The sequence below is a fragment of the Podarcis muralis genome, chromosome 17 (genome assembly GCF_964188315.1).
Source record: "Podarcis muralis chromosome 17, rPodMur119.hap1.1, whole genome shotgun sequence".
Taxonomy (NCBI): domain Eukaryota; kingdom Metazoa; phylum Chordata; class Lepidosauria; order Squamata; family Lacertidae; genus Podarcis; species Podarcis muralis.
The window spans coordinates 40118503-40132936 of NC_135671.1; the positions used below are offsets into that span (position 1 = coordinate 40118503).

Sequence of the window (14434 nt, forward strand, 5' to 3'; positions counted from 1 at the left end):
TGCAGAGGGCTATGACTCCTTAAAAAAAATAATTACTTATCATTTTGTAACAAATTTAAACTAAACCATTTTAAGTCCATTTACAAAGTGTTATCATCAACTTCCCTCCCCCCCATCCATGGTTCGTTTTATTATCTCATTTTTCCAATTTGATATCAAAATATTCCTTAATGCTGGATTTATTCTAATACAGTGGTGCCTCGCAAGACGAAATTAATTCGTTCCGCAAGTTTTTTCTTCTTGCGAGTTTTTCGTCTTGCGAAGCACGGTTTCCCATAGGAATGCATTGAAAATCAATTAATGCGTTCCTAGGGAAACCGCTTGCCAGGCTGGCGGTGCGGAGAAGGGCTTTTCTCCCCACCGCAAGCCTTCAGCACAGGTACGGGAACAGAGGGGAAGGCGCGCAGCGCTTTCCCTCTGTTCCCGGGGCTTGCGTGGGAGGAGGGTTTTTCCTCCCCACCGCCAACATTCAGAACAGCATTCTGAATGTTGGCGGTGGGAAGGAAAACCCTTCTCCCACCCCAAGTCTTCAGGACAGCCATCCGAAGGCTGGCGCGGGGAGAAGGTCTCTCCGCCCCCCCCCACGCCAGGCTTCGGTGCATCCTTCAGAGGCTGCTGCCATAGTCATGCGTCACTTCTCCAGCTGGGAGAGGGTCGCGGGGCTATGGCTTCTTTAGCCCCGCTCGCGCTCGCCTGGCTGGAGAGGTGACGGGCGCCTATGGAGGTTCCTGCCATAGGCGTGCGTCACTTCTCCAGCCGGGAGAGGGTCGCGGGGGGCTGGTTTAGCCCCGCGCGCGCTCTCCCGGCTGGAGAGGTGACGGGCGCCTATGGAGGTTCCTGCCATAGGCGCGCATCACTTCTCCAGCTGGGAGAGGGTCGCGGGGGGCTGCTTTAGCCCCGCGCGCGCTCTCCCGGCTGGAGAGGTGACGCTCGGCTATGGAGGCTCCTGCCATAGGCGCGCGTCACCTCTCCAGCCGGGAGAGGGTCGCGGCAGGCTGCTTTAGCTTCTTTAGCTTCGGAGCATCCTTCCGAAGCCTGGCGGCGGGAAGAGGTCTCTCCGCCCCCCCGCCAGCCTTCGGAGGAGGTCCGAGGACAGTGGGGAAGACGCGCTGCGCTTCCCCGCTGTCCCGGAGATTTCCCTATGGGCTTTCGTCTTGCGAAGCAAGCCCATAGGGAAATTCGTTTTGCGAAGCGCCTCCAAAACGGAAAACCCTTTCGTCTAGCGGGTTTTCCGTCTTGCGAGGCGTTCGTCTTGCGGGGTACCACTGTACTGTTAATGTTTTAATATGTTTACAATAGTTTTTCAAATATTCTACATATCTTTTCCAATCTTCTTTGTATTTTTTTAATCCTTATCTATGCATCAGACTAGGCATTTCTAGATAGATAATTTATTACGGTCAAAGACCACCTCACATAACATAACACAATAAAAACAGCGTTCATAAAGATAAAATATACAATCGGAGCAGATTGCAGCAGTAGCTCATGAGTTAAAATTGAGATATATACATACACCCGTACAACTGAGATTTGGGCTACCATAAAAAATTGACCCTGAGGTGCCCTAAAGGGCGACTTCAGCATTTCCCTAGTAAGTTATTTTATTCTAGAGGATGATCTGTGCCTACAAATCTGGGCGCAGAATCTGGCTACCAACCAGGTCGTCTTGTGATCTTTGCCTAAGAGGAGAGAATTAAGTTTAGACTTGTCTGAAAGATCAGTGAGCCTCTTCAGCAAAGGATCAATGGTGTCTCTATGAATCTCAACATAAAAAGGACATCTAAAAATATATATGTTTGGGGCTTCCTATTTCCCCTAATGGGCAGGCGCAAAGTCTCTGCGTACAGGACTCTTCTATAGGAGCCTTCCAGAACCGGTGAGGGCAAGGCCAAGCTTCTAGCAAGAGTGAAAGCCCTCTTGCATTTCTGGATGTGAGGAAATAGAGATATGTTGCTGGAGCGGCTACGTATCTTCTGTTCCCTATGATTTTATTATCGTACAGTCCTGTTGTCTCTCTATGTCCATGATTCTTTTAGCCATTTTTATGTATTCTATCAGTTTTGTCTGCCATTCTTCCTTTGTTGGTATCGTGCCCTACCTCCATTTCCCAGAGGTTCTTTGTTATTTTGCAAATCCACCACATATGATAAAAGTGGAGGACCGTGACTCCGAGGAGACCTGGAAGGAATGGAGGGCAGGAAAGGGAGCAGGGGGAAACGCTCCAGTCAGAGGTCCCATTTGCTCCCCCCATTTAAAGCTGTATCCTGCTTTAAACAGTCATGGCTTGCCCAAAAGAATCCCGGGAAGTGCCGTTTGTTCCGGGTGCCGAGAGTTGTTCAGAAGCCCCTCTTCCCTCCCAGAGCTGCAGTCCCAGAGTTCCTGGGAAGAGGGGCTGCCTGTTAAACCAGCCTGGAAATTGTAGCTTGGTGAGGAGAATAAGGGCTGCCTATGTGCAGATGGGGCACAGAGCAGGACCTCTCCTCTCACTGGGGGGCTCAGGTCCCCACCAGTAAGGAAGAGCCTCCCATCTGGCTCCTAGGAAACATTGCTGGCTCCTATGTTTTCACAGAATCAGAAATGTGGAGAAAAACTCAAAGGTCGTCTAGTCCAACCTGCTAATGCAGGAAAGTCACCGACTGCAGCAACAGATTTGAGGCACCACTAATTATATGTTTGTGTTTATCATTTTTCTCACCATGAACACCTCCCTCGTTCTCTTAGAAGGGCAATGGCGCCCAGCTGAGAGGTCCCAGAATGGAGTTTCAGCAAGTTCCAGTTGAAAAAAAGCCCTGCCTGGGAAAATGATGGATCATATAGTTACTGTGTCATGAATTCTGAGCGTTTGCTATTTAAGAATTAGCTGCACTTTCAGTCTTCCTGATCAATAGTCTTTTGTCACTTTCAGAAGTGTGTATGTCACCTAGATATGTATTGTGCTTCTTATTTCGTGGGTCTAGTTCTTCCTGCTGTCTGGTAGCCACTTTCAACACTTTTCTTCTTGTTGTAGAGAGTGGTGGATAAACTGGAACGAGAAGAGGAGCAGAAGAAACAGGTGATTTGGGAAGGAGGAGTGTATTGTGTAGGGCAGAGCCTCACTGGTAGATCTTAACTGACTTGGCAAACCCTTTTGGAACTGCTTTTTGACAGGTGATGGGAATAGTAAGAATACTCTCAGAATACTTCTGGGGTGTGTGCAGTTCAGGTAAATTAGGGTCTCCCACTAGAGAGACCATTAAACCTTTCTTTTTCTGAGCTGCTTGTGTAACATGACTAAGACAAGCCAGCCAGGTTAGTTGGCGCTGATGCTAGTGAGAACAAGAAGCAGAAAGATCTAAAGGGGCAGGCACAATCCTACCAACGAACCAAATGGGAAATGTGGAGGAGAACCTCCCAGAGGACGGCACCCAGAGAGGGAAAAGACACCATTTGGATTTTTCACAGGCACCAACTTACCTTGAGCCATCCTTTTGTGTAGCAATGATACCAGCAGCTCAATCTCACATTTGTCTGCCAGCCACTAGTCTTGTCCCTGAATTCCTAACTGCATTAATAAAATATCAAAACAGAAAGCAGTGAAGGTCTTATTCCATATTCTATTCACTTCCAATAGCTGGGGCGAGACACACAATTGAGTTGCACCCTGATCTTAGGTGGTTCATTCCAATGTCATGTCTTTCTTTTACTTACATCTTCTTTAATTCTTTTAAAAAGAAAAGAACGCCAGGAGAGGACCAGGTGCAAAGCAGGAATAAACTCTTAAAAATTCAGTGGATGTCACTTGCTTAGGTTTGTATGTGTGCATATGCAGAGTATGTTGTTTGTATGCATGTGTGCAAAATATGTTGTGTGCACAAGCGCTGTGTTTTTAAATCTGGTCCTAATTTTGTAGGATGACCAGAGAAAAACCTCAAGAGTTATAAACAGCATGTAGCATGTGAGAAGGATATGCTCAGTGAATGTTCTTGTGTTCAAACAATGTGTACTAGGTTATGTTGATTTAATAATGTTGTGCATCATAGTTTATTTCTTTCCTTGCAGAAACGAAATGACAAGAGTGATGAGAAAATAAAGGTGAGACTAGGTCCAGGGCTGGACTGTTGTGGTTACTGGGACAGAACCATTGGGGGTGGAATAAGGAAAATAAGGGAAAGATCAGAGAAAGAAAAAGAGAATCCACCATACTGATGTGCCGTTAAGTCATAATTAAAACTTTATTACATTGGTACGGAGCGTTAAAGCAATCAACAGCTGCCATCATTTCTGACCATTGGTCATGCTGGCTAGGACTCATGAGAATTGGAGTCTGTTACAGAGAATTGGGAAGGTTAATGTTAAATTGTTAGAAAATGCTCAAAATGTTGGCATTCCAAGACCTCAGTCCTTCCTATGTTCCTGCATTCCTTAATGAGCAACCAAGGTTGACCTTTGTAGTTAAGAAAACAAGGTCCACATGTGTTGGGCAGGTGACATTTTGGGACACCCCCATGGTCAGCATGGCAGCCATGAAGTCCTGAGCCACCCCAGAGCCAGTCACGTTGGCATGGATGTCGAAGTGTCCCCAAACCAGCAGTCTGGGAGTCCTCAACCCTGCCTCCAAAACCAGCTCTGTCAGCTCAGGCAGGGAGACAGCTGGGCAGCGAGGAGGGTGGCAAAGCAGCAGAATGGCAGGAAGAGTGGTGGCAGCCAGTTGCCCAGGAAGCACCTGAGGAGGAAGGGGACTTTGAACCAGATTCAGACTGGTGGGGCAGAGAGGAATCATCAGCAGAGAGTGAAGGCGAAGGGGAGAGGCAGACGCAGAGAGAGAAGGAGCAGGGGCTGTGTCTCCTGCTCTGCAATACAGTATTGATTAGACTCCTTCCCCTCCCCCATTCTCAGCGCAGGAATGAAGTCGAGAAAAGGCTGGAACAATTAAGAAAAGTTGAGTCACAGTGAAAAAATGCAAGGAGGGAGGTAGAAATAAAGGGAAGAAAGGGGCAGGAACTTTAGCTTCTGCAACTGACTTGCTTAACTGACTTGGGTGTACCGTGTGCTGTTTCCTTGGTTATTGAGCAATAAAGTTAATTCCTGCCAAGCCATGCCTGTTTCTGTTACAGTGTTGAACCACAGACGGGAGGGCTGCCTGGCACAGAATCTCTAATCTGTCCTGATTGCCCAGTGCCAGGAACACACACTCTAGATCCTCCCACAACTGGACGGAGAGCCTGGAGAGATGGAGTCTCTACAGACCACAGCAACTCCTCCTCCCCAGCCCTCAGGTCTGCTCTGTTGTTCACTGAGTACCCAGGTGGGCACAGCTGGGTGAGACCAACTCCACCCTGCTCAGCCACCCAGGTGTTCGTGGTACAGACCAAATCAGCCTCCATGTCCATCATCAGATCATGGATGAGGGAGGTCTTACTCAGAGCCAAACCAAAATTCAACAACAGCAGCTGCAGACCCAAGGGCTGGCTGATAGGACAACCGAAATTCCCCGGACTGAAGCAGGGGCTGGCACACGGCACAGTCACTAACTGCTTGTACCGTGTGCCCCTTACCTGGTCTGCCCCACCTCCCACACCATACGTTCCCCTACCCAGAACCACTGTGGTTGACCCCCTGCTCTCCCCACTTATTTTCTTCCCAAACACATCTCTTCTTCCTCAATAAAAACAACACCCCCCCAAATTAAAAAGTTAAAACAAAACATTTAAACCAATTGTAGCTGTTAGCCCTGCCTCTGCTTTGCAGCTGGTGCTACAGCCAGGAGATGGGCTGCAGGTGCAGAGGCCACCAGATTGCGGCTGCTCTCAGCTGATGCAAGGCTAGCCAGGAGGGAAGGGGAAGCTGTTGGTGGTGAGAGCACGGAAGTCTCTCTTCCTCTCCTGTTCACCTTCTTGCCATAACCAGCAGACCCTTGGTTCTTGGACTTTCCTTTTGCCCCAAGCTTTCTAGACACAGGTCCACACTTTAAAGTTCCGTGTTTGAGTGTTTTCCTTGCAAAAACCTGCCCTTTAATGCTGAATCAGAACAAACAGCAATTCGGGTTTTCTGCAGATTGCAGTTTGCTCAATTCAGTGGTAAATAGCGAGTTTTTGTGAGAAAGTGTTGCCGGGGTGGGGGGTGGGGAGCGCATTTGCTCACAGTGCTTTACGGCCTGGACATGTGCCTAGAAACATGTCACAAAAGGAAGTCTGGATCAGCCCCTTGTTTCTCCCTCAGTGTTGGTCAACATACACCCAGGCCCATCCACTAGGAACAGGGCCACAGTAGCTTTCTTCTTCATCGTCGTCTTCTGACCAGTTGCTCAAGTTGGACAGGTGTGAGGGAAGCGGGTTTGCCCTTGGCCATGAAGGAATTTCCTGGCCCTTGGAGGACCACCCAGGAGATCACATTCATACGCTTCATGTTTATTCTTCCCCAGGAGGTTGCTCAGCAGCTGAAGTGCTTGCCTCTGACGCAGAAGAACCTGCGCATGTTTGACAATGCCGAAAAGAACCGCATCCCGCCTGAAGACCGTCAGTTTTCCTGCCAGCCCTGTGACAGTATGTGGTGGCGTCGAGTCCCAAAGAGAAAACAGGTGTGTGTGCATGCATGACCATGTGTCGTGGATCATCTGCCTCAAAGGGTCAAACTGATGGCCACGTACAACCACTGAGGTAGCTCAAGTAAAAGGGAGATGGGTGTTTTCTCAGGATAGTAACCCTTCTTTACCCTCGCTTCTCCCATTCCTCCCTCTTTTGTCTCCCCATCTTTGCCTAAATTTAAAAGGAAAAATAAAAGTATGTGTGAAAATTCTTTGGCCCACAGGCAAAATGCATCTCACAGCAGTTAGGCTTGAAAAAGGGCTTCCAGAGGTGCTACTGAAGGGTTTTTCAGCCTAATTGCTAGGGTGTGTGTGTATGTGTGTCACACACTGGTTAACCCTCCCCTTCCAATGTGCTGACTTCTGATGACAACCCCCCCCCCCCCAGTAATTGGGGTTGGAAAAATTAAAGAAGTTCCATTGGCTCCTTATTCCTATGCCAGAGAGAATCTATTTTCAGAGGTGTTGCAACTGAGATAATCACCTTCCCCAAAAATTGTCACTTACGTGGTGAGTAGACTTCAAAAAGGGAGGGAAGACCAAGGAGACATGATGGCAAGAGACCTGGGTTAAAACTGGGTCTTCCACCAAATCCATATACAGCATGGATAGTGTCTCTATAGAGGTGTTTTTTGGGGGAGGGGAGTGAAAGTGGAGCATGGACAAAGAGTGGGGGGCTGAACTCTATGTGTTTTCTTCTACTTTTCACTCCAAGACCACTGCTCCCAGCCACCACCACTCCCCGCAACCAGAAATAAAGCAGCTGCAATCAAGGGTGCAACAGTATTGGGGCCACATCTCATATGGGCAGCTTGCTCTATAGAGGACTTCAGCAGGACTTGAACGGAGTCTGCTGCCATTTCATTTTGTGGTTCATTGCTGGAGTTTGGGTGCCTTTTTAGCTTCTCATTTGATGCCCTCCACAGGTGTCCCGTTGTCACCTGTGTGGGAACAAGTATGACCCAGTGCCTGAAGACAAAATGTGGGGTACAGCAGAGTTCACTTGCCCCTCGTGTGGACGCACCTTCAGGTGAGCAGCACAGACTGAATGACTCGAGAGTGTAGGACAGAGGGGGACTTCAGTATCTACATTGGTCTTCCATTGTTCCAGAGGGCAGGACTGGAACCAATAGTTTCATGTTAGAATTTAGACTATAAACATTAGGATTATTTTCTTGATTGTACCAGCTGTTGGACATTGAAACATCAGGCTGTCTCAGAAGGTGGTGGGCTCACCTTCTCTAGAGGATTTTAAGCAGAGGCCGGATGGCCACCTGTTATGAATGGCATGGCAGTGGAATTCCTGCATTAGCAGGGGATTGGACATGGACTGCGTACACACTATACCTTTAAAGCGCATTCAAAGCCCTTCCTTTCCCTCAAAGAATTCTGGGCTCTGTGGTTTCCTAAGGGTTGCTAGGAATTGTAACTGAGGGAGGTAAACTACAGTGCTCAGAATTCTTTGAGGGAAAGGAAGTGCTGTGTGCTTTAAAGGTATAGTTTGCACGCAGCCAGTGTCTCAGAAGTAAGATCCATTGAACACAGTGTGATTCTTCTGCATGTGTAAGCATAAGACTGGGCTGTAGGATTGGGACTGGCTGGTGAAGAGTGGGTAATAAATTTAATAAGTAATAATAAATAGCTTTTACCACAGTCAGCAATCTTGTTTGGCATATAACTAAGGATATTGAGACAAGTCATCTTGTTATTCTAATTGACCTTCCTTTCTTTAATTGATCTCTCACTTATTGGTCAGAAAAGATTGGCTGATATTTTTTCAGAGGGTAAACCTCATGGTCCCTTCAAAATCTACCATTCTATGATTCTAATCTGGGTTTAACAAAAAATATTAGTATGCCTTGAGGGCTGGGAATCTTCAGAGCCTGGAAATACCTCTTTCAGCTAAAGGGAGCAAACAAAACAGTTTGCCAGTTGAAAAGGCTATGAGTTTCTTTCCTGAGTTAGCTAGAAACAGGCGTAGCCTTTTGTGGCAGGGGGTGCGCAGTTTGTCCTGTGGGATTCTGCTGTCTGTTTTTAGGAGGGTGCTTCTTCCACATAGTTGGTATTATTTGTTCTGGTGTTGCTTCACCCAAAGGAAATTAAATGTGATAGTGCTCTACCCTAGGATGCTTGGCACTGGGAGAAGTGGGGTTTCTGATGTGCAGCATTGATGTTTTGAGCTAGGTTGATTCCTTATTTCTTGGTATAATTTTCTGCGCAGTATAATGGTCTTCCTGAGAGCTCCACGAAATAAAATGGCAAAAAATTAGTTAAAAAATGAGGTATATCAGAACATGACAGAAAATAAGTAAATGTATCAATAAATAAAGGCACCCCCTCCATCTCTTGACTGCAGTGGTTCGGCCCAGATGGGGACCCCGTCTCCCTGCTACAGTTGCCACAGCCCTGTTCTCCCGAGTTTTATCATCCCACCTCGCAAGAAGCTGGGACCAAGAAGCAGACAGCAGCATTCGTGTTTTGCAGAGGATTGCTACAACCGAAGAGGTGGGGCTGAATGTTCAATGAATAGGCATTGTGCCATGGGGTGTCCCTTCCCTGCTAGGGGGCCACCATGTGTTGCTGACTTGCCATGCCAAGTGGCATCTGGTCCCAGTTTGCAGGAATGGGACCAGAGTAGAAAGACTTAGACGTTGGAGCAAAATTCCAGGCATATTATTTGGCAGAGGGAAAAAAGTGCCTTCCTGTATTTGCCCTTTTCCTGTGGCTCTACAAAATGTGCTTCATGTTCATGAGAGACAATGTGCAGACTATTTCTCTGGAGTATTGGAACTTTTCCCGTACTGCTGCCATGATCAGCACAGAAGGAATGTTGGCTGGGGGAGGGGGGAGGAGTAGAGCTTGACTGCCTTCTAGAAAGTGTGGAAACAAGGGAGTGTAGGAAGGTGAGTTCATGTGTGGCTGGTCCAGCAAAACATTTCACCTCGTGTCCTCCTGTCCCCTTACAGAGCCCCATATACCAGGAACTCACTGTGTGCATCCCCAAAGCCGCGTCAAGAACAGCTTGCCCAAAGTCATCTACCCCAGCCAAGAGCATGATAGTACTGGCTCCACGGTGGCCACCTGCTTAAGTCAAGGCAGCTTGGCATTCTGCGACATCAATGAGCTCATCCTGGAAGACCTGAAGGAAGAGGAGGCTGGCGAGAGCAGCAATTAACCCCCTGGATGTCTGGAGCGGGAATGGATGGGAGATGAATGCCAGGTTGCAAACTAGTGAGCATGGCTGGGAAGGGGGGCTTTTTTCTTCTTCAAGCTGAACAGTTCTAATGATGCACATGAATTCCCCATTGATCATTTCTGGGCTTCTCTTTGGCTCTGCACTTTGTCTTATCTTCTCAGTGTGGCTTTTCTTTGCTTTTGTTGTCAGTCTTATTTCTTTTCTGGAGAGCTCATCTTCTAGATGTATCTTAGCCATAGATTTAAACTGGTTTTAATAGTAATTTTCTCTCCTCAATTCTCACCACCCTGACCCACTACAATTCCTAGGATCCTTTGGGGAAACTAGTAAAGAAGGCTAGTACTGTGTGGATGTGTTCCATCTTATGTCCAATCAGCCCTCCTTGACATCTCCCATTGGAGCCAGTTGTCTGTGGAACTTGAGGATGTCCTAACTTCCAGTGGTTAAACTGACCTTAAAAGAACTAAGAGGCTTTACAAAGATAACACTTCTGTCCTGTTCATCATGATCTTTTACCAGCTCTTTGAACTTTCATATGCAGTTGGCATGAGAGGATCATGTTTGTGTGTTCTGGTGGGAAAACTACTACTGGTCTTGTCAGTAGTTTCCATTAGCTCAGAGGTGGTTAACCTGTAGCACTATTGTCCCATCAGCTCCAGCAACATTGAAAATAACCATGGCTGATGGGAGTTGTAGTTCAGCAGTGGCTCAGAATGAGGTCCCCATTCCTGTATCAGGTGGAGTCATGATTAGAAAGAATGCGTGCTGCTTCAAGCTCTAGCAAAACTCTCCAAACGCAGCAAGACATGGAGGAGGCCAAGTTTCTTTTTATCGTGTTGCTACAGCTTTAGGAACTAAAGTGTAGGTGGGGGCACAACAATAGATTTGGATGGCACTCCTATCTTTGGTATGGTAAGGCAAAAGTGCATAAAGGGTTTACAAATCATGTGATAAGGGGTGCTCTATTTGAAGTCTGGGACAGATACAAGAATTTGTTGGAAAGGAAAACACTGTGGTGGGTGTCACCAATTGATATGTTAACAGTTAAAAAACTGAACATAGAAGGGAGAGGGGCCACCTATGAGGAGATTCTGATGAAGGCCGAAAAAGGTTGGAAATTGAAGCCTTATGATTGTATTGCTGGAAAATTGACTGGATGGTTGCAATACCATCAAGTCAATGATGTTTTTAAAGAGGACAAAAAATTAGGATTTGAAGACAAAAAATCGAAATTTCAAATAGACATTATAGAAAGTAAGTCTAAACTACTTTCAAAAATGTATAATCTCCTATTAGAATGGAATACAAAAGACGAACTTATAAAAGAGGCTATGATAAAATGGGCTATTGATCTAGGACACAACATAGACTATGATGTATGGGCCAAACTCTGGAATGAGAGTATAAAATTCACCACTTGTTCTGCCTTAAAAGAGAATGTTATGAAGATGGTCTATCGTTGGTATCTTACTCCCACCAAATTGGCAAAAATGTACAGAACTAGTAGTAAAACTTGCTGGAAATGCAAGGAAAAGGATGGCGACTTCTTTCATATGTGGTGGTCATGTAATAAATTAAAAGAGTTCTGGGAATCGATTTATAACAAGTTAAAAAAGATGTTTAAGTATAGTTTTCCCAAAAAGCCGGAAGAATTTTTGCTAGGTTTGGTGGGAGAAGGGATTAAAAAGATAGATCAAAGATTATATTTATATGCAACAACTGCAGCCAGAGTTCTGATAGCTCAAAAGTGGAAGCAACAGGAGATGCCGACAATAGGAGAATGGCAGATAAAGCTGGTTGAATACCCTGAGATGGCTAAATTGACACACAGAATTCGCAATCAGGAGGAGACAAAGTACCAAAAAGAATGGTGTAAAATTTTGATCTATATGAGAACTCTACAAATTTGAAAACTTTGGCAGGATTGAAGTAAATCTTATGTCATGTTGTAATATCTAATCAAAGAAACTGTGAACTATAGACTAGAATAGGAAAACTGATAGGAAAACTGATAGAATAGGAAGGACGGAAGTCAACAGCTCTACGGAGCATAAAGTAGGATATATGTAATAAGATTTGATGTTTTACTGGTGTTGGTGGGTGATCTTAAATCTCAATAAAAATTATTTATATAAAAGGAACTAAAGTGTAGGTGGCTGAGATTGAAAATTTCCATACTGTACTAGCAAGGTGTCTTTCCTCAGGGAGGTTGCAGAAAGAATGGGAACATTGCAGCTTGACCTTTCAAGCAATGCTCTCTGCCTCCTAGAGCTTGTGCGGCTAGAAATAAAAAGGGTCAGGGATGGAGAAGTTGGAGGAGCCTGGTTGGGGTAGCTGTGCTCTGTTAACAGTCCTGTTCAGAGAACCCAGTTCCCTTCCCATTGAGCATGTAGAAAAGGCAGTTTTATGCAAATCTTTCTTAATTGTTATAAAAACTGTATTGTTGTAAACCACTTTGGGAAACCTTTTTAGGGCTGAAAGGCAATATAGCAATGTTTTATCAAATAAGGTAATCTGTGCAGGATTTGTGATATTAGCATTGATCTTGGAAAAACAAATCAGTACAGGGTGCTGTATCTTAATCTCCAATTTGAAAGGTTTCAGATCTATCTACAACACTCTGTCTCATGTTTATGGGCAAATGTTTTCTACCATGTATGTAGATATTATTTCTTGCCCTGGTGCATTAAAAAAGTGGGTGCAATTAAAATTATGTTTTCTCCCCCACCATTGAAATGTTGCCTGGTTTCTACAGTTCAAAGGGCCAGCAACCTGTATAAAAATGATCAAAAGACTGGTCTGCGAATTGTTTCTGGGATAGCTCAGTCAGTAGAACATCAGACTCTTAATCTCAGGGTCGTGGGTTCCAGCCCCATGTTGGCCAAAAGATTCCTGCATTGCAGGAGGTTGGGCTAGATGACCCTCATGGTCCCTTCCAACTCTGCAATTCTAAAAAAAAGACTGGTCTGTGCTGGGAAGACCCACATGGGACAGTGCCCAGAAGCAGAGTCCTTTAATCACAGACTACATAAACACTCACCCATTTGTAGCACAATTCCCCCCCCCCCCAATAACAAAAAGTTTTTCTCAATGTTTAACATGTTGCTCTCAATCTATATCCTGCCATCTACAAGGATGGGTGTAGTTATTTGATATGTGCTTGAAAACCCTGACCCTCTATTAGGTTATCCACACCTTTTCCTTCCTCCATGTGCCCCAGATGAATGGAGGGAGTGATGATTGTGATCTTGGTAAATAGCCACCCATATATCTGTGTGTGGATCAGGAAGAAAAAACAAGTACTCGGTCATCATTGATTCTAGAATAAAATGTCATGCGTATGCAGCCTTAGAGTTAGTCAGTGGCAGCAGATCATTTTTTAAAACCCCTGTTTCTAAACTTTCTTAGAAGTAGGACAGTAGCTCAGCACTAGAGGACATGCTTTGGATGTCAAAGGTCCCAAATTCAATTTGTGGCATTTCCAATAAGAAGAGTCAGGTGATATGCAAGATCCTTACCTTTGACCCATGGGAGCCACTGCTAAACACTAGTCAATTGAAGAGGTACAAAATGAGAAAGTATAGACAAGGGCCTGGATGCACACAGTTCAGACAGGGACCAAAGAAACTTAAATCCATACTCATTTCCTCCAAATCCCTTTCTGAAAACGTGATTGACATTTTAACCACATTTTACATGCAGCTGAGGTTATCTGATGGCAGCAGGGGTATGTATGTGCAGCCCCAGCAGCTAGCTCAGGAGGGAGCTGTATCTGTAGCACCTGCTTGTGCACATCATCCAGTTAGGAATAAGCTGCAGAAGCGAGGAGTCACACGCAGATGGCTCATCCCTTGATGGAGTGAAGATCTACAAGTGGTTAAGAGTACAGTGGTACCTTGGTTCTCAAACTTAATCCGTTCCGTAAGTCAGCTCCAACACCAAAGCATTCCAAAACCAAGGTGTGCTTTCCCATAGAAAGTAATGCAAAATGGATTAATCAATTCCAGCCTTTTAAAAACAACCCCTAGAAGAGCAATTTAACGTGAATTTTACTATATAACGAGACCACTGATCCATCAAATGAAAGCAATAAACAGTGTACTGCAGTCACACAATCAGTAGCTGAACTGGGTTCCACACAGTCACAAAAACAAAACAAAAAGCCACAAAAATGCAAAATAAGTACCAAAAACAGACAGACCTCAGCGTAGCACTCTGTAAGGAGACAATGAGACCACTTCAGAGCAATTATGGAATAACTGCATTCAGAAGAACTGAAGTCTCAGGTTGTTTGGAGTCTTAAATTCCTGTGTGTTCATGTAGGGATACAACACACCGATAGAAGCAGCAGCATTTCAAAGCGGGGTGGTTGCTGTTGTATTTTAAAAGAATACACCACAAGAGTCACTCAAAGGCCCTGAAAAGGCAGCCTTAGTCTTCTGAAGAGGGAGGATCTGTGGTATGCTTTACACTAAACAGGAAGCTCTACATTAAATTTAACATCAACGAAAGGCAAAATATACATGGAAAACAAAGCAACACAAACCCTTAAACCTCCTGCAAAATAAAACGTCCCCTTTGTCGGGTAAGAAAAGGCTTTGGTGAAAGAGTCTCATTCTGTGCAAGGGGGAGGGGGAGGCAACCCCGGAAAAAACAAGGAAGAGGAGAAAGTA

At 45.4% G+C, this 14434-nt stretch overlaps 1 protein-coding gene across 5 annotated transcripts in view; it reads left to right on the top strand.

Moving 5' to 3' along the window:
* SHFL (shiftless antiviral inhibitor of ribosomal frameshifting) overlaps positions 1-12488 on the top strand; it is a 31845-nt gene extending 19357 nt beyond the window's left edge. For 3 of the 5 annotated variants that reach the window (XM_077920996.1, XM_077920997.1, XM_028712346.2), the window contains exons 4-9: positions 3011-3055; positions 4042-4074; positions 6404-6559; positions 7492-7595; positions 8922-9070; positions 9532-12488. In XM_077920996.1, coding sequence (XP_077777122.1) covers positions 3011-3055; positions 4042-4074; positions 6404-6559; positions 7492-7595; positions 8922-9070; positions 9532-9740 — 696 coding nt within the window. In that variant the 3' untranslated portion in view covers positions 9741-12488. The remainder of the gene's footprint in view (positions 1-3010; positions 3056-4041; positions 4075-6403; positions 6560-7491; positions 7596-8921; positions 9071-9531) is intronic. The other 2 variants (XM_077920998.1, XM_077920995.1) reach the window with 1 other exon arrangement.
* The last annotated feature ends 1946 nt before the right edge of the window (positions 12489-14434 follow it).